This window comes from Anthonomus grandis, chromosome 7, assembly GCF_022605725.1.
Source record: "Anthonomus grandis grandis chromosome 7, icAntGran1.3, whole genome shotgun sequence".
NCBI lineage: Eukaryota > Metazoa > Arthropoda > Insecta > Coleoptera > Curculionidae > Anthonomus > Anthonomus grandis.
In genome coordinates, this window is record NC_065552.1 from 4586738 (window position 1) to 4607914 (window position 21177).

Genomic DNA, 21177 nt, shown 5'->3' on the forward strand with positions numbered 1-21177 from the left:
CTCTGGCTCTCTATGAGACCACTCAAAGCACAATGAACAAGAAAAGATTAACAAGGCCTCGAAAAACCACGTATAACATGGATAAAATTATTATTAGAATAAGCAAGGGTAATCCATTTTTAAGTTCCGCCCAAATAAAACGTGAAATAGCAGACCAATATGGCGTCAATATTTCTGCAAGAACAATAAGAAGAAGATTATGTGAAAAAGATCTCAAAGGTTGTGTAGCTAGGAAAAAACCACTTGTTTCAAAAAGAAATATTAAAAAAAGATTGGCATTTGCTAAACAACATATAAATAAGGACATTAATTTTTGGAAAACCATATTATGGAGCGATGAAACCAAGATTAATAGATTTGGAAATGATGGAAAATGCTATGTTAGACGTCCTCCCAATCGTGCCTTAAACCCTAGGTACACAATTAAAACTGTTAAGCATGGAGAAGGATCAATTATGATATGGGGAGCAATGTCATGGCATGGTGTTGGACCTATTCATCGTATAGAGGGAATAATGGACCAATACAAGTATAGGGAGATTTTGCAGAATGTTATGGAACCATACATGGAGCATTTTATGCCAATTACGTGTAAGTTCATGCACGATAATGATCCAAAACATTCTGCAAAATCAATAAAACGATGGTTTACTAAAAATGTGGTAGATGTTTTGGAATGGCCGCCACAAAGCCCAGACCTGAACCCTCTGGAAAATTTGTGGGATCACGTTAAAACCAAAATTAAGGTATTAAATCCCTCAAATCTGGATGAACTATGGCAAAACTTCCAAGAGGCTTGGAACAGTATTCCGGCAAGCGTGTGTGCAAAATTGGTGGAGTCAATACCCAAGCGATTAAGTGAAGTTATAAAAAATAAAGGATACCCAACAAAATATTAAATTGGTTTTGGTGAAAGTAAATATTTTTTAAGTGTGCTATTTAAATGGCCAGAATTTGTTTAGTTTTTTTGTTATGTTTCTTATATATTTAAAATACTCTTTTAATTTTAATTAAATACAACTCTTTGTAGAACATCTAAGCTAAATATATTATAAAAAAAATAGAAAATGGTATTTAATATTTTTTATCGCAATTTAGAAAAGTGTGCTATTTATATGACCATAACTGTAACTCTCCAAGTTATACCACTTTTCCGCTATGTTTTTGAAAAAAACTTACTGGAAGAATGACATTGGGCGGCAAAAATGTAATTAATGGGCGCAATCAGTAAAAATTTTTACCATATGAAATTTTAGTACAGGGTTATTATAAATATGTACAAAAAAGTAAAGAATATGTTACTGTGATTTTTTAATTCATCCAGATGCAAAATATCAATTTTCTAAATTTCTACTTTAAGGGAGTTAGACCACTTTTCCGCTGAACGGCTTAATTGGCTGAGTTACACTCAGATAAAAATGCGTGTTTCTTTAAGATATTAACAAATAAGGGTAAATTTTTACTTAGCTATAGTGACATAGTAATTTTTCAAAAATAGTCCAGAAACTTCCTCGTATACATAAACCTTTTGGACGTAAAGTAGCGGTAGTAACTGTAGCTTTCCTGTTTTAGCTCCACGCGAAATTCGACAAACTAAAAAAAGACCACACGGACGAAAAAAAGAAAATCGAAGAGGCGAGAAAGAAACTGGAAGACGAGATGGTCGAGTTCAACAGGAGAAAATCCCAATATCAACAGATGGGATCCAGCAGCCATCACACTCTAACTCTAGGAAAAAGTAAGAAGAAATAAATCAGTAACAAACAACATTATTATTGTATGAATCAAACTTTTATTATCTAAAACACTAATATTGTCGTCATATACATAACGCTCCTTTTGTGTGGTGTGGTCGCACTTTAACATCAACTTACACCCCTCTTTTTCAAATTTTAATTTTAAACGAGAGAGAAAAAAAGGGTTAACAGACTCGAATAGTGTGCGAATATCAAAAATTCTATGCCAAAAATCTTTTAGTCGCCTAAAAGTTTGCTAGAAAGTATAATTTTGACTACTAACTAAATGTGACATAGCTATTATTGTGTAAGTGTCTTTAATATTATTTTGTATTAAGGCTATTCTTTTTTTTACTTTTATACAAGTTTTTATAGTACATTTTAAATTAATTAGGGGTGGTTTTGCGAGATTAATTTGCCACATGATCATTAACTTTCTACATAGAGCATGAAAAGGAAATAATTTGTGAAAAATTAGTCATATATACGAGGGGGGTGGGTCCATAAGAAGTGTCAATAATTTAACAGCAGATTCGTTTTAAGTAAAAGACAAAATGCAAGATATCGTAAAGTGGGGTGGCATTGATCAATTTCTGTATTTTTTGTAAGTGAGAAAAAATACAAAACTTTGTCAAATGAGCATACAAATTCTTACAGCATATTAATTTTAAAAATTTTATTAAAAGACGTCTAAACATGTTTTCTTAGTATGTGTGTTTCATACCCAAATCGATCAATCTAAAAAAATTTAAAGAATATAATTCTTTACATTTTGCGAAAACATGATAAGGCACACGACAACAAAATCAAAGTGAAGATTTTTTCTCCCTGTCTCGGTTTTCAAATTTGTGTTTGTTGGCAGCACTGAAAATTCTTCCGTATACACAGAACCTTAATGCGCATTACAGCGAGATCACCAAAAATATTTAAAACGTTTTAAAATAATGCGAATTAGGAACGGTAAAACGGTTTACGGGTGTCTACACATGCGTTTTATTTTAATTCGCATTTCGCTAATGCGCATTAACGGTTGTGTGTAAACATGTTAATTGATAAATTTATTAAATACTGTGACTGTGATCTTTATTAAGCCAAGCAGATGAAACCAGCAGAGAGAATGACCCAATAAAGACAAGATGACGCATTTACTTTTTTTTCGCGAGAATGGACTCTGATCTCTTGTACGGGGTGTTCCAGATTCGAGTCTCACCCTTGGGATCTCGTAAACTAGAAGAGATACGAGGTCAGTTAAATTGAGACAAAGTTGCGCAATTTGGTGCCCATTAAAACGCCCTTTTAAAATTTCAAAAATTCCGAATAATTCCGAAGATATTTGGAAAAAACCAAAAATTCTCGATCTCAATTTTATTTTTTTACGAATCTATTTGAATAGATATAACAAAATAAATTATTCATTATTCAAAATTTTAATAATGTTCTTAGTCTAAAAATCCTGTACTTTTCTTATGTCAGATCAATATTGGAATATGCATCCCAAGTTTGGTCACCATATTATACAAATCATATTCATGAACTTGAAAATATTCAACGAAAATTTCTCAAATATCTTTGGTACAAGAGTGACGGAGTGTACCCAGAAATTGGTTTCCCACATCAGCGTTTATTGGAAAGATTTTCGTTTGCTTTGCTGGAGGATCGGCGAAAATCCGCTGATTTGCAATTTTTATTTAAGTTGGTAAATAATATTATTGATTCACCAGATCTATTGCAGCAACTAAATTTTCATGTGCCTCGCATATCAGCAAGGAATACATCAACTTTTTACCTATCAAGACCTAGAACCAACATTTGTAAATTTTCTCCTCTGCGCAGAGCATGTAACATACATGACTCTGTTCTGGATCAGTGTGACATCTTTAATTGCAGTTTGTCGGAAATTAAAAGAGTACACTTTTCCTAAATGTTTTACTTTTAATTTACTTTGTCTATATTTCTTTTAATACCATTTGCTTGTAATTATTGATAATATTGTATTCTTTTTAATTTTCTTAAGATACCTATGTTTTGTAATTTATTGTTGTAATTTTCCCACTCATTAATTGGAATTTATTCTGTGGAGTGGTGTAAATAAATAAATAAATAAATAAATTATCATTGCTACTTTATCTATTTTACAAAATGGTGTCGTCAGATTTTCAAACCGATGTTTCGTATTTGAGCTATCATCATCGAGTTTGTTTTTTTAAATACGGCCCTGGATTTTTTATTAAGGATTTTAAGAGCCTCTTATGTTCCTAAACCAATGATGTATCGCACTTATTCAACAATTTTATATTAATGGATATTTCCATAAGGACTCGTGTGTTAAAGACAAAAAATATATTTTTAATAGGATTAAAAACCTTTTCTTTCAATAACAACAAAAAAAAAGGTTAATATATAATACGATATTTAAAGTAGAATTCTTTAAATCTTAGGCCCTGAAATAAATATGTAGACATTTTAGCAATTATTTATCAAAGTGGCGGTGCGTCGGTTAAAACTATTAAATATTTTTCTGTTCGTTCCCTAATTGTTAATGCGTATTTAACCAAAATGCCTTTTTCTTTTGAAGAAAAAAAGTAACATGATAAGGATTTATTATATGTCGTATCGAATTTCAAAAGTGGCTTGTGAGCGCTATTTGTTGGAATATTCAGAAAGAAGACAGCCGCATTAGCATTTAGCTCAATACGGAAGTTTTGTTAAACCAAGGATTAAATATGGAAGATGAGTCGATCCCGAAGAGGAACAAATTATCTTAGACACTGTAAGTTTTAAAACCATTGCAGAGTAGAAAGTAAAATGAATAATTTTAAATTATTTTTAAGATACATAATAATCCTCGAGCTTCATCTCAAACGAAGTGTGGCACTACCGCGAATGACAGTTTGGAAAAATTTAGATAATCGTGGATATAAACCTTACAAAATTGATATTAGTCAAAGACCTGGTGATGCTGAAAGACGCTTAGAATTTTGTTACTGGTTGCCAGATAAAATTAATGAAGATGCCGACTTCAAACAAATTTCAACAAATGGCCTATTTAATAGTCATAACGACTATTGGTCAATAGAAAACCCAAGGCAGAATCAAGATATACAGACCTCAGGGACGACAATCATTTAATGTATGGGTCGGTATGTGGCACAATAAAATTATCGGCCAGTTTTTTCCTGAAGAAAATCTGACTTCCGAAAGATATACAGAATTAATAAGGACCAATATAATGGATTCCTTAATGGAAGAACCTTTGGATGTATTACGTCAACTATGGTGGCAACAGGACGGTGCACCACCCCATAATGGACGATGCGTCACCAATTTATTAAATGAATTGTTCCCTAACAAATGGGTTGGAAACCAAGGACCCGTACGTTGGCCCGCTAGAAGCCCCGACCTAAACCCTTTAGATTACTTTCTTTGGGGATTTCTTCAAAACCGTCTTTATCAAAATACGCCACATCTTGAAGCCTTACGTCAAGACCTAACAAGGGAGATCACGGCTATTCCCGCAAGAACTATTCAGCGTGCGATCCATAAAATTCAGACTGACACGAAAATGCATCCAAGCAGGCGGATTACTATTTGAATATTTGCATAATTGTATTATTTTTGAACCTCTTTTTATGTTAGTGTTTAAGCTTTTTTTATTAATGCGTTATTATAAAAAAAGGTGTTTGTTTTTAATGTCTTAAATATGTTTTTTGTCTCTCTCTTTAACACGAAAGTGCGATACATCGTTGGTTTAAGAACATAAGGGCCTCTTAAAATCCCTAATAAAAAATCCAGGGCCGTATTTAAAAACACAAACTTGATGATGCAGCTCAAATACGAAACGACGGTTCGAAAATCTGACGACACCATTTTGTAAAATAGAGAAAGTAGCAATGAGAATGAGTAATTTATTTTGTTATATTTATTCAAATAGAGTCGCAAAAAAATAAAAATGAAATCGCGCTTTATTCGGTTTTTTCCAAATATCTTCGGAAGTGTTCGAAATTTTTAAAATTTCAAAAGGGCGTTTTAATGGGCACCAAATTGCACAACTTTGCCTCAATTTAACCGACCTCGTATCTCTTCTAGTTTACTAGGTCCCAATGGTGAGGATCGAGTTTGGGACACCCTGTACTCTTCATATCTTTTGGTATGCCTGACTGTGTTTCATCTTATAATTTGTCAAAATAGCCTTACGTGCCGGGTGCGGGTCTAAAAAAAAACACATCAAGTCGTTGACAAATGTGTGTCGAAGATGGCACAAGGCATACAAATGCGACTTCATTGAAAAGAGATGCTAGGTTATGACCAATCAGGACCTTTTTGCCTTCCAGTCTTCTAGCATCAGGTAAAAAGATGCTTTTAAACTAGTTCAGAAAGGTGCTTGAATTCCAACTATGTGTTGAGCTATGTATGTATTACAACCAAGTTAGCCGTTTGGTCCATTTTGTCGCCATCTGTTGTAAAAATGTTCTCTTCAGATCTTTTCCAAGTACTTTACGCCACGCCTGTAGCTGCCTTTTCCTTTTCTTGGTTCATTCTGACATTGATCTCATTTTAGTTAAATATGTTTTGGGTACGTCTTTTTAGGTATATTTTAGATTGTCGAAATATTTGCTGATAATAAGTATCTTGACTGACACTTCCTCAGGCCTTGTTTATGTTTGCTGAGACACGTTATGCAACGCTAGTATTGTGCCGTTTTAATACTCCTAACCCCATCTTTGCCTGCCAAGTTTTGAAAATGTTTACTACTTTTCTACCACGTTGATCTAAAAACGGATTTCGCTAACATTCTTAATTATTATTGTAAGTTTCGTCTCCCTTAAATTAACTGCTTTGCCAATGGCAGGATTCGTCGGAACTTAGGAGTAGCAATAAAACACTATTAGTTTAGTGCGACGTTTCTCCGGTTTAATTCTAACTTCTTCAGGCACTGAAATAAAGACATGGATTTATGTAACAAAATAGGGAGAAATCCCTTTCCTTAAAATAGGCAAGAATTAACAGTCTTTGTTCAAACATAAATACAAAAAAGACAACGCAGTTAAAAGAATTAGAAACTTACTAACAAAAAACATAGAGTTCATAAACAAAAACGAAAAAAAAGAACTATCAGCTAGTTCACTTCATTAGTTACTTCTTTAATAGATGAGAAGATTTGAAAGAAAACAAAATAGTTTAAAAAAAACTAATTAATTACCTTCACAATCAGTGTTAATCCAAAAACACGTAAGAATGAAGTAATGTATGAGAATGAATAAGAAAAAACATGAGATACTTCACTAATTTTCGAACTTGAATAACATTTACTTACAAATACACTGATCAATTAATTACAATAATTTGACAAAACGCACTTTTGCTTGGTGTTACCGCAAACTGATAAAAGAGAATACCTATATCTACGCTATGGTCACAGATATGCGCTAGTCAAAGAAAAAAAACAAAGCAAAAATAAACAATGTAAAAAAAACCACGGACTCAATATGTATTTAAATGCTTGCTTTTGTAGATATGACTTAGTAGGCTCAAGAAGTCCGTTCTTAAATTTACACTATCTTGACGTAAATAGATGTAAATCATTTCGCTAATATTTCTTTTAGTGTTGATAGTTTCCCGATCCAAAATACCGACATTATTAAATTAAAAAAAATTATGTCCAGTGTCAAAGTGATGTCAAGCTAAAACTGTTTTATTGCTTTTTCTTGCATGCTGAGTACGACAATCGTTGGTGTGTCGTTTAACCCTTAAACCCGAATACTGCCTAGTTTGTCCGACATACGATTTTCCGCAAGAACATGGAACACGATAGATAACACCCGATCGCTTATCTAATGGAATTTTATCTTTAAGCCTAGTAAACAATGGGTTGGTGGATTTTTACATTGAAAAAGGCTAGCATAGTTTCGGTATTCTTAACCCTTTCGCGTCGATTGGGACATACTTATCCCATCAAAAATTTGGTTTTGAAAATGCGACTTTTTTTATTTGTTAAACTTTAGTGTCTTTTAATTTATTTCTTTATTAGTACCTACCGCAATGACAAAAATAGCTTAAGTTTATTTTTTTAACGTAAGTATAGTGTAGGCTATATATGTCCCAGCCATATATTTGTTTGGGTTTTATATGTCCCAATAGTAAAATAAACCAAGATCAAGAAAATCATATTATTTATTTTTTTCAAAGAAATACAACATTACCAGTATGATAGATTTACCAAGTATGTCAGAAACGGAGTATCTCTGTTGTGAAGTTCCTTGAAGATTTTCCAAGTATTAACTGCTGTGGTTAACAATAGCTTGTAATAAACTTTTTTCCACCATTTTAATGACTTGCGGTCAATGTCATATAGGCCTGTAAGTTGATCGAACAGGTCTACGCCCCCCATAAAGGAATTATATGTGTGTATTGCTTCGGGACAACTTAGTGTCATTTTTTTACCATCTTTACCAGTCCTTGCAACCTCAACTACATGATCAGTATGACAGTTACTCATGACCATTACTTCTTTAGTATCCATCCAATTGAATGCTATTGTACCATAATTATTGCAAAGACACTGCATGTCTCCTCTTTTCACTGTATTTTTATCAAATTGCTCAAATTTCGGCATTTTCTTTCGAGTGGCTATGCAAGTTCCAACTTGAGGAAAAGGTAAAGTGTTCATTAAATTTATAGAAGTAAAAAACTGGTCATAACAAATAAGTACCTGGTTATCTCTTAAAGTTTCTGTCAATTTTTTTACAACTCGTTCATTTAGGGTGCCATCAAGGGTACCTGGTTCTCTTCCAGAATAAATATTAAAATCATAAACATAACCCGTATTAGAGTCGCAGCGTTCCCAAATTTGTATGCCTCTTTTGATTGGTTTTAATGGTAAGGATTGTTTTAATGATGACCTTTAAACTTTGTCATAGACTCATCTATGGATTGAAATTTGCTTTCGGTTCTTGTTTTTGGGAACGTCGATTTGAGGCACGCAACAATATCTTCAATATAATAAGTTTTTACTGGCGTTATTTGGCTTTTGTGGATGGTTAAAATACAGTTTACTAGCCAGAAGTCTAAATCTATCTCTAGAGATAGCTTCTTTTATAGCCTGGTTGCCCAAAGACTTATGGGAAGCCCAATAATGCTGCATTTGGGGCAATTCATTTTATTTATAAGCCATTATAAAAAAACTCCCTGTTATAATCATTATTTCGTGTGAATCAGTTAGCATTTGTTTCTTATTTTGAACCTCTTCAAGAATTTTTAGGCGCTCATTGGTACACTGGGCAATATAAATATCCAGCTATGTACTTCCACGATTGACTGAGCTATTATTGTACAGTTGACCTTTTCTGGGACCTTATACCGCGGTGAAAAATTATCAATTTCTTTCCAGATCACAATTGAACTGTCAGCAGGAGAAGAGGCCGGAATATCAAGTTCGATATTTTCGTCCGAACTGTTAGATGAATCAGGGGATTCATAGGCACCATCTGGATTGAAAGATGACGTTGATGGTTCATTAGAATCAATTTTCATTATCGCAATTTTTTTGTTCTTGCGTTTTTTACTAACCTCAAGAAAATCTGAAGCATTACTGGAATCCGTTCCTTCCTGCTCGTATTCGGATCCACTGCTCTTAAAAGGGTCTTCCTCTTCATCTGATGATAAACCTGCTTCTGCTAAAGCCTCTAGTTCTTTTTGTGTTAAACGTTTCCTAAAAAAGAGTTTTATATAAAAAATGCTGATGGGACGATAATAAACCAAAGTAAAAGTCGGTAGGACATATGTGTCCCACAAGAATTTCCTAATTTACATGTAAAATATAAACACTTAACTTTAACAAATAATTTTAAAAACTTACCTAGACATATTCGAAAAAATATCCGTAATTATTTTAAGCTGTATAACACGATGTTTTGCTAAATTTGAAGCAAAAACAATAGCTGTCGGTTAAAAGATTGTACTACTACCTATTCTAAAACAATTGGCGGCGCTGCTTGAATATTTTGTTGACAAGCATTGCTGAATGCTGATGGGACAGCATTTCTGAATACGTACATTGCATAATGTACCATCAGTATTTTTTGAAAGTTGGATAGGACATATATGACCCAACAGTAATTTCAGGCTAATAATTTACAAAATAAAGTCGACGCGAAAGGGTTAAAAAAGCTACTAATTTTATTCGATAAACCTTTAATAAAAGGAAACTTAAAATACATGACATTCTCCTTATCAGTCGGTTCAGCATCTCTCTTTGTAGAGTATTTTCCATAAAATTTAGATATACAAGTGTTTATAAAAGTGGTGGGACAATTGTTTTTTCTAAGTAGTAATTTAATCTTGTTAATTTTTTCATTATTAATTGATTCATGACTTAAATTAAACGATCTATGGAGTAGTCCCATCACAATTCCCAACTTATTACCCATGGGATGGCTAGAGTAAAAATGTATAATTCTTCCACTACTAGTTGGTTTTACGTACCAGTTGGTGCTTATCGTGCCATCCGTACTTCTAGTCGCGATAATCTCAAAGGTAAATTGTATTTTATTATGATAGCTGTTAAAGTGGTGGAGAATGTCAGGTAACTTATCCTTAGGAATTATAATAAAAGTATCATCAACACAAGATTTAACGAAAGGTTGTTTGTTGTGTAATTTTTCTATAACAGAGATAATGCAAAATACTAGGGGGGCGCATTTTAAGATTGAGTTTAAAATTGCCATTTCTTCAGTTTGGGAAAATACAGATTGACCTCCAGCCACTTTAACGTTGCGCCTATGAAATGTATTATTAAACATTCCAAATGGGATTTTGTACTGCCGACTTGGGATTCTCACCACTTATTAAAGAGGAACGTTATAAGAGATAAGACGAGGGATTTCTAACAAAATATGAAACTTGTCAACAGGTATATACATAAAGTTTATACATAGGGTAATTCGAGGATAGATGGTAGAAACATAAAATGGTATGGTAGAAAAGGTGTTTTGGCCAAAATGTCACTTTGTTTTGCATACAACCACACCACAGTCGTGGCAAAAGTTCACAAACTTGGAGCAGGAATCGTGAAACCATTTGGAGCAACGCAAGCAATTAACCCAGTCGTCAGATTTTGTAGTTTGGGAATATATTTCGCCACAACCGGTGCAAGCTTGGTCATCGTTCATATCATCTGAAGAGTCATCCATTGTCTGTGGCTCTAGAGCTTCGTCTGAGGATGAGTCACTTTTGGCAGCTTTCTCAATTTTCTTTTTGGTCACTTTTGGCTTCTTCAAAACTGGTTTTAATTTACTGGTCTTTATTTCTTTCTGTGTTTTTTTAGACGCTTTGTTCTTTTTTTCGCCAATTCTTGTCTCTGTAGTTAAAATTTCCGCCAGCTGCTTGCTCCTTTTGCGAACCGAATTAATGTTAGCGGAAACAACTGGAACGGGTGAGATTATATCTAGCATTTTTCCAGGGGTACTTTTGACGGGAGTGTTTGCATTAGTTTCTGTAACCGATTCATTTTGTTTTTCTGGTACAGAATCATCTTCAGTCTGCCAACTGCAGCAAGGTTGTTGATTATCATCAGATAAAGCTTTGGTAAAACTTTGAGAACTGCCATCTGGAATTTTATTTTCACCTGCATCGGGAGCCTCAAGTACGATACTATTTTCAGTCAAATAGGCGTCATCTGGGATAGCAGAAGGATTAAATGGCATAATTCCCGTAGCCTTGAATGCCGAAGTTCCATTATTTGCAGTGTTGTTCCATCCTTCAGCAAGTAACTTTCCAAATTGGTAATCTAGTGAGCTTTCGTCCTGGATTATTTTTAATATATAAACTATCTAAAAAAACATCTATCTAGTGGTTGTAAAAATTGCGTCGTATGACTTGGCAAGCAAAGCAGTATGATGTTGTGTTCAATACAGTATTCTAGCATCTCAACGTAATTGCAGTGTGAAACATGACCATCAAGCAGTAACAAAACTGTCCCTGTCGGCTTTCTCGGAACGAACTGATCTTTGAGCCACTGAAAAAAAATATGTCACTGTTGACATAAGCCGATCTTTCTGACATATAAACCAAGGATCCCGGAGGCATCCCATCCTTGAACTCTTGCTTTTTGTTTTTCCCTTTCATGACGCAGGTTGGGGGAACAAAAACGCCAGAACAGGCTATAACTGTAATGGTGACTCCCTTTTCACCGGAGCTGATACTTGCGATGTTTTTAGATCCTTTCTCAACAATAACATGCCCCGGCCTATTATTAAGTTGTAAACCCGTCTCATCCATTTTGTAGATGTGTCCAGGTTTATTCATAAGATCATTCTCGGTCATAGTATTTTCTAGCAGCTGAAAGTAAGTCTCAACATCTTTTTTGTTCATACCCAAGGATCGATTAATGGAGACCCCTTCTGCTTTTCTCACTGACAGCCTTGGGTTTCTCTGCAGAAATACCTGCAGCCACGGATAACAAGCTACTCTCAATTCCTTATTAAAATTATGTTTAATACCCAGCTGTTCGGCCAATCTAAAAGCCATACTTCGCACATCAGTTCGAGTAGGAGAATCCATTTTTTTGAAGTTTTAGGATATGTGTGGCCGCCTTTTTTTCAGCAGCTTCGCCCTTCGCCTAACGTGGAGGACGGTCCAAGAGGACCTTTCTTTATATTGTCTGCCAATTTTCTTCTTCGTAGAGTGGTTGCCGGTACCCCAAAATTACGAGCAGCCTCATTAACTCCCATTCTATTTTCATTAACGGCTTGAATGGCGTCGGCTAACTGTTGTTCGGTCCATCTAGCCCTGGAACAACTTCCAGTACGCTTGTATTTGGTTTATCATTTATCAAATATATTGGTTTATCATTTATCAAAAATAAGTGAACCATCTATCCTCGTTGTGAGAGGAGAGATGGCGCACCTCAAAAACTAAACACGTTTTGAAATATGCGCTATGTTGAGGTTATATAACAAAACTTAAATGTTTTTACTTACCTGACACGATATTGTGAATCAAATTATTGTTAAATTTAAAGCTCAAACACATATTTTTGCACTATACGGATCACGTATAAATTGATATTTAAGTAGACATTTAACACAAACGGTGCGGTGGCATGCCTGATATGAACTGAAGTACCTCAGAGCACAGCCGCTCGCCTTTAACGTTAGCGGTAAAACCATTGCGCCATCTCACCTTCTGCGCCATCTATCCTCGAATTACCCTACCTTTCTGCCTCCGGACTTAATCTCCTGAAAAACGACGTTACCTCACGCGAATAGATAACTAAGAATGGATGATGCTCACATGATGACGCTCTTATCATGGTGCTCAAATTCTGATTTATTAACTAACATAAAACATAAACTTATAGAAGAATATAAAGTAATGATTAATGTCACCTCCAGATATCAAAGTCACCCCACTTTACGGTACAAAGAATTATAACAAAAATGCTATTTATGATGATTATAGGATTTTCCTGTATAGTTTATAAACAATCATGGGTAACTTCCAAAAAACACATTATCCTGAGTAAATTTTTGAAAATTTAGATGTTAATTTTAAAAAGTGAGACACTCTGTATATGGATATTTCAATAGTATCATGATAAGTGTGTAATTTTAATTTTTTTAGGGAAAATCTATTTCTAGTTTATATGGACGTTTCATTACCTCGTGGTACAGGTAATAAATAATATTTTGAGGATGACAATAAAACTCGCTGAAACGTCGCTATAAACACTAAATAGACTTTTTCTTCACTCCACCCACCAGGCCTTAACTCTTCACTTATTTTATAACAAATTAATCTTTGCAAAACCCACCATTATTAGCTCATCAAACTACATATAATTTATAGTTAGACTTATCATTAGTAATATATTTACGCCACATTTGGGCCATAAAACAATAAACTGATGTGATCAAATGGGAGTTTTAATGCTTTTTTTTAAACGGCAGTTTCGCCCGGTCGTACCAGTTTGGCGAATCGCTTATAATACGTGAATTTTCTGGATAAGTTTTCCACTCTTTGGTATCTCTGCGGTGACGGCCTCGGGACGAATCTCGTCTTGATTTCTCTCAGATGATCCTGAAATCAAATTATTCGTTTTAGGTGTATAAAGATTATTGTATCACCTTATAAAAGGTTCACTTTTTACTTTTTTAACAGCATGAATATTAATTAGCACACCCTGTACACTGTGTCGCATTTTGGTTGTAATTGCAGGGTGTTTCTCTTACTTTCCAAGATAGATTTTAGTTTTAACGGAGAGCAAAATGTATGATCATGTTTTAGGTGTAAATTTTGATAGTTGGAGGAACTGCATATAATTGTGCGAAGCTTCTGACCATGTATAAGGTTTTTAGTACACATTTTTAAACAGTACAAAGTTCTATAAACATCTTGTACTAGTTAAGTTTTATATAAAAATTGTACTAAACAGGCCTTATGCGTGACCAAATCAACCTTGGGTTATATACGACTATGGTTCATGTAAAATGTTGAAAAAGAAATGTTTAACTATAAGAAACCCACTTGTAATGTACAGTGCAAGTTTGATGATGCCTTTTTAAAACCAAAACATAATAATAATGTTCAATCTGTTTTTCTTTAATAGTAAAGAGGACCTGCAATTACCTCAAAAATTGGACGCAGTCCGTTCTAATAATCAGAAAACAACCGAATATTTTGAACAGTTTTCCTTTCAGGTTTTTGCTGCCTGTTGAATTTCTTCACTCTCACCTTTTTCAGGAATTGTAGCGTAGTAGTGCATGTATAGGGCCGAATTTATTTTTTTTTTCTTGTAACAAATTAACATTAGCAAAAAGAAAACAAGCAAAAAAGTAACTAAACTACTTTCTTTTGTCTTTTTCAGAAGTCATGCATAAGTTTATGTAAATTCTACGGTCCAGTAAGTTGTTTTTTTAGCGCCTAGATTTTGTTTGTTTATAAAGTCTGTATTTGCTTTATATACTTTTATATTAATATAATTCCATATATTTATTATTATTATTTATCGGTCTAATCAGTATTTTTTCTAACTTACAAAAGATAAGTACAAACTCGTATTTTAGTGTTACGTTTAATAATTTTATTGCTAGGTTAGAATCTATAGTCCAATATTTTATATTAATAAGCATTAGTTTAATTGGAACATCGAGTTTTATTTATTTTCATTTTCCAAATTTTCAGTACGTTTTTTAAAGTAATTCTTATGAATTGACGATTTTGCCAATATCGCTATTTCGTTAATGAATTTAAGTGAGTCCGTGCCTGAGTCTTTAACCCCCTTAACACTGTACAACCTTTTAAGCAGACAGTTGGTATACAGATCGTGTTATCGTGAGCTACGTTTTACCTAAAATAATGGCAACACCGCTTGGTTGCGGCTTGCAGGAATTTTTCGTTTTTATTTTTTGATCCGGCAGTCAGCACACCTCACTTTGCTGTGTTACTGCACGTTGCATTAATAATTTTTGAGCGTTATTCTCACTATGGCTGTTTATACCCCTTCCAAAAGAGTTCAACTAATTAAATGGTTTTATGGAGGCAATTCGGCAGTACAATGTAGAGATTTGCTTTCAGTGACATTTGAAAATAGACCGATTCCTTATGTAAAAACGGTTTTAAATGTGGTTAGAAATTTTGAGACATCTTTTTATCTTCAAGATTGTAAAAAATGCCACACAAAACGCCAAGAACCACCTGTTGAAATGGTCCAGGATATAGAACGGCGGGAAGAAATGGTTTGCAGTACCCTAGAACTTGATTCGACATGGTCCACTAGAAGTGTTGGAGAGGAACTGGGAATGAGCCATAAAACTGTTGCTCGTATTTAGAAAATATATGGGTACAAATGTTTCAAGTATTCAAAAACTCAGGAAATATTTCCTGAAGACCAGTGGCGAAGAATGGAATTTTGTGAAACCATGATGGAAAAGGCAAATGAAAACGAATATTTTTTAAAAAATATTTTGTTTTCTGATGAATCTTCTTTTCCATTACATGGCAAATACAATCCTTCCATTGTTCGTTATTGGTCTCAGGAAAACGAGCACAGAAGTTTTCAGTTTCGTACCCAGTATCCTCAAAAATTGAATGTTTGGGCAGGTATTTTGGACGACAATGTTATAGGGCCATTTTTTATTGATGGCACTTTAAACGCCCAAAAGTACCTTGAGTTGCTGCAAAACCAAGTTCTTCCTGCCATTCAAATCCTACCTGATGTAGACCTGGGATCGGTTTATTTTCAGCAAGATGGCTGTCCTGCTCATAACGCGGCTAGGGTAAAAAAATTTTTAACAAATACTTTTCCTAGCCGCCTTATTAGTGGGACTGGCGATATTAAATGGCCTTCTAGATCTCCAGATTTGTCTCCAAATGACTTTTATCTGTGGGGTTACCTTAAGCAGACCATTTACAAGCATGAATTTAGTAGGCCAACAAATTTAGAGGAGTTGCGAAATAAAATTGTCGAAGGTGCCAATTCCATTTTACCTGAAACTCTTTTGGAGGTGCGAAATAGCTTTTACGATTAGGATAAGTTTTGTTTAGCTAAAGAAAGCGGTTTATTTAAGCCTTTTATTTAAAAAATGATATGTTGTTAAGTTTGTTTATTAGAGTTTTATTTCTGATTTTTTATTATATTTTTATCAGAGTTGATATTTTATTTTTTATTAGAATAACGCTTTAATTTTCATTATGCAAAACACAGCATATTACACATTTTAAGATTACAATTTTATGCGGGTTTTACACATTGTCATGTCTGTAAAACCCGCATTAGAATAAATATTTTAAAAATGCCTGGATTTTCTCGTAATATTTTGGGACATTTTGTCGCCAAACGACGCAGCTCCTACGAAAGTCAGATGTTTACTAATCTCGTCCTCGGGCCGGCCGCACAGTGCTTCGAGTATATAGGACCTTGGGACAAAAATCAGTTACTTCTATTGGGCTAAGCGTAACGCTCCGAAACTTATGCAACTTTGTACCAATAACCTCTAATAAGGCCCTTTCATTGAAAGAATTTAGAAAATTTAATATCTAATTGTTTAGACTATAATTTATTTAGTCGCCGCTCCAGCCGCATGATATAAATTTAATATTTTATTACAGGCGGCATATTAAGTTTTATAAACAGTCTTAGCTTTATAAACAGAGTTATTAGATTTCAATTTCTTAAAACCGCTTATTCAATTTCCTTACTAAAGCCGACAAATAGTACAAAGATCCTCCTATAATCAAAAATGCAATGTTTCATTATGTAAGCATTTTACACAGCCACATTCTCCACTCCATCCATATTTTTATATACATTCACACTTTTAACTTTAGGCCAACAGGTCATTAAACAGTATATAACACAAGATTCGGTTAGAATCAGAATTTTACTTTGTAAAATTTTTATTTGTATATTTCATACAACAATAACAGAATTGTACGGTTAGTGCAGTGCTTTATTTCATTCTTCTAATTACACTTATTTACCGAAAAATTGGTGTTTTATTGAAGAAAAAAATCACAACCCAGAATACCGTGTGTGGAAAAGCCCATACACAAAACACTAATGTACAGGGAAATATGCGACCAATACATTAAGAGCTGGACAAATAAAAATGTTCGATTCTCATTTTTCTTTGAAGTGACTGTCCTTTGCGATGAGATAATGGGCTCTGATGTTAAAAGTAGTCTTTTTAATAAATCCATATTACATTTTGTTCTAGAATACTTGCGGGTGTGAAGTAATCGATATTTTCTTGCCTCTTTATGTCTCGCTTCTAAAGCATCCTCGGAAAGTTGTCCTATAAGTAAAAAAAATTAATCAAGTATTTCAGATCCGTGTACCAGAACCTTATGCAAGTAATACCACCATGTAATACCACCATGTAATACCAATTATATAAATCTAAATATAATTGTTTAGTCTCATCTAAAAGTTTCTTAAACTCTAGTACCTGAATGTGACAGCCACTAGAAAGAGTTCCAAGAATAGTCGAAAAATTTATTATAAGACGCTTGTCTATTCCTGTTATTTCAGAGCTTGAGTCTGGATTGTAAAAAAAGCGTCTAGCTGTATTGCCATCGTTGCTTGACCCGTATTCTTGCTTTGGTTTGTCCACAATCAGGCCCATTTTTTATTTAAAATCTGATTGTATTTTCTTTTTGTTGTTTTCCACTATTTTCTTATTTTCTGCTCCTTTAACTTGCCAAGATCTTATTTGCAATCGACCACTCAAAAATCTTATCCAGCAGTGTAATGTGGACAAACCAAAGCTATAGTTTTCTACTTTTGAAGGACGGTTGGTATTTGGCAAATTCATTTATTTCTGACTTGATCCACAGATGATGCACCTGGATGTTGCGTTTGTGTCAGAGAGAATATTTGCTACACTACCATCCATCATAGTGAACAACATTTTAAATGATACTATACAAGTAGTTAGTGAAATTTTAAAATAAAATTATTAAGGTCATTAATTTTATTTTTAATTTCTTGTTCTTCATTGCGCGCTAGCTCTTTATTCTCTTTTTGAAATATGAATTTAAAAGGTCGACAGAAAAGTGTAGAAGATGAACGAGAATCAACCCATATATCTTTTTTACTTTGTACATCACGTAGTCTCTAAAAACATATATTCATCTGTCAAAGATGTATCGGAAAATTTTTGCTTGTATTGGCTATGGCCAGAACTACCATCAAAACCATATTTGCATATCAGCTCCACTTTTCTATTTTCCTGTATATTTGCTATTTTAATAATGCTTTGAGCTGTTGAATTTAATATATCTTGTAAATTAACTTCTGCTGAAATTTCGGTGGCGCAAATTTTAAAGGGTAACAAAGCATTTTGATATCTTAAGGTATATAAACTTGGAAAAATATGTACTCCCGTTTTATTGACTACCGAGCGCAATCAATTGTATTTTCTTTCTGATAAGTCAAGATCTAAATAGAGAGCTAATGCCTGATGGGAAATAAGAGATGTATCTGGCGGCGATGAACTACTTACAAGTTTTGCAGTATATAAAATTTCATCAGATGTTCTGCCAGCAGTGATTTTTTTAGCGCGCCGAAGTTTCGTCCGCTTTGAAGACTCTGTAAATGGTTTTAGCGGCCTACCACGAATACGGAATGGACCAGCGACTTCTAAGTTTAAATTGACTTTTCTTCCGCCTATTAAACATTCTAGTAATGGTAACTCAAACCTACGTTTGTAACCTACGTTTGGTTACAAACTACGTTTGTAACCAAATTTTATTTTTTTCCATAAATCTGACACGATTTCGCGATGCTATACTCCATTTTTTATTAAAATGAAGGCAAATAATGCTGCTTTGCTTGGTGAAGTTCGTTTCAACTCTCTTCACCATACGCTTTAAAAATTACTCAATTAATATAATTCAAATACTCCACGAGAGCTGTATAAGTTGAGCGTGCTTATTTATTATGGAAAGCGTAATATAAAAAAAAATAAAAACTCAAAAAGATACAAAATTTCAAGACGTGTCATAACATAAAAAGTTAAAAAAGCTATAATTGATTTACATTCGAGAATACAGGAATAGGGAAAATTTAATTGAATCTGTACATCTAAGTGAATAATTACATTTAAAAGATCAAACAACTGATTAAGAGAGCTGCCGTACTTCATAGGAAAAATTTTCTTATAAATTGTGTTCAGGAAACTTAGTGCCTTATTAAAGAGTACAAACAGCAAATACTTTCAAGAACTAGATTGATTGGTCTTAGATAAGGATATATAGGATTCAATAAACTATCTTAATATATTCATGATGCGATGGTTTCTGAAGATGAGATTGTCAAAAATATAAAACATTTAAACTTTAGGATTTTCAATCAATATTTAGAGAAAATACGATTGGTTCCATTCATTTAAATCATGTTAAAAAAATTAACATTCTCGCTTTCTGACAGTCTGTACTAGCTACTGCTTGAATTCTTTATTTTAAACAAGGTCAAAGTGTCACTTATTTTAATAAAAACCAGTTTTACAAAAATTGTTTAAAATTGTCTCTATTTATTCGACTAATAAACAATCTTGCTTGGTGAATCTATAACACAAGCTTCGAAATAAAACTGAGGCGAGGGATTGCTCAAATTTAAAAGGAAATGGATTTTGGAACAATAAAATGTAAAAACTACAAATGGTTTTAAGAGGCTTTTTTTATATGCCTTTTTAAAGTTTCAAATTTAAAGAGAAATATAAAATTATTGCAAACTACTTTTACATTTAATATGGTTAAATGATAAATGACTTTTAAATTTTTTAATACATGATATTAAAGTACATACCTTGTTGTACACTGTCCATGTTTAAAAAAGATTTCAACTTGTAACCGCTTGTCTTGAAACACCAACAAAGTATACTCAAGTTTTAATAACAAAAAGGTACCAGTCAACACGCGAGATTTTATTATTTTTGGCGCAAATATTTATAAACAAAAAATGCTATTTGCGATAACATTTTTGTGGAATAGTGGCTATTTGTTTGTGGTCTTTAAGATAAGGTATTTAAATACTTCTGAAAAACAAGTCATTTTTTCGATTTTTGTCTATTGGTCGAAGCACTGTGGGTCGGGGCGGTGCTCTGTCGCAGGCACTGGTACACGTGGGACGTTACAAAATTTCGCCTCTATGCGGTTTCCTATAAGTAACAAACGAAAACACGATCTGTATAGATTTTAATCATATTTTGTATGGTATTAGGGAGTTAAAAAACCTGAAAAAAATCAGGTTCGGACTCAACTAACTAAATTATTATTGTGCGTACGAAAATACTTCTATAATCCAGTGTGTCCCTGTGTATCAATGGAATAGAATATTTCCTAATGATTTTGTAATGCGGCTTTTTCTCTTCAAGGAGTCCATCATCCGATTTTTATTTTTTTCTACATACGCTCCTTATTTTTTTATATTAAAATCGATAGGAAAATTTATACTGAATCCACCATCAGGAAACTTTGCTTTTTGTTCAATTATAACCGAATGTAAATAGTCAGCCCTCTATGAATGGAACTATTGAAATGCGTGAAAATAAAACATGAAATACTTATCCATATAAATTTAATCTTTAATTGTAAAAAAATATGTACAAAAAACTACCGGGTAACACTACATAAAAGTAATAAACTATATTGTGCCGTAACTACACTACAATTGTATAAAGTTACGATATTAATTATTTATCCATAATAATGGTTTAATTATCGTAAAAAATATCATAAACAAAACATCTCTTAACGGTTAAAAAGGATTATTACTATACGGAATTTGCACTATACGGTTTTAGATTAAGGACAAGTTATTCAGTTAAGGCTCCGTTTCGTTAACTACATATATGGCAAAAAATGAGAGAAACAGTAAATTTCTCGATAAAATATCAAAAGGGGATTACGCTAATAATTATAATAACATACAATTAAGTGAACT

General features: G+C 33.3%; 1 protein-coding gene across 4 annotated transcripts in view; it reads left to right on the forward strand.

The window, feature by feature from the left end:
* Nucleotides 1-14877, forward strand: part of LOC126738993 (septin-2) — a 36494-nt gene extending 21617 nt beyond the window's left edge. For 2 of the 4 annotated variants that reach the window (XM_050444515.1, XM_050444514.1), the window contains 2 exons: nt 1573-1738; nt 14432-14572. In XM_050444515.1, coding sequence (XP_050300472.1) covers nt 1573-1738; nt 14432-14502 — 237 coding nt within the window. In that variant the 3' untranslated portion in view covers nt 14503-14572. Of the gene's footprint in view, nt 1-1572; nt 13655-14431; nt 14573-14598 lie in introns of those variants that run through there. The other 2 variants (XM_050444516.1, XM_050444517.1) reach the window with 2 other exon arrangements.
* Nucleotides 14878-21177: the final 6300 nt, after the last annotated feature.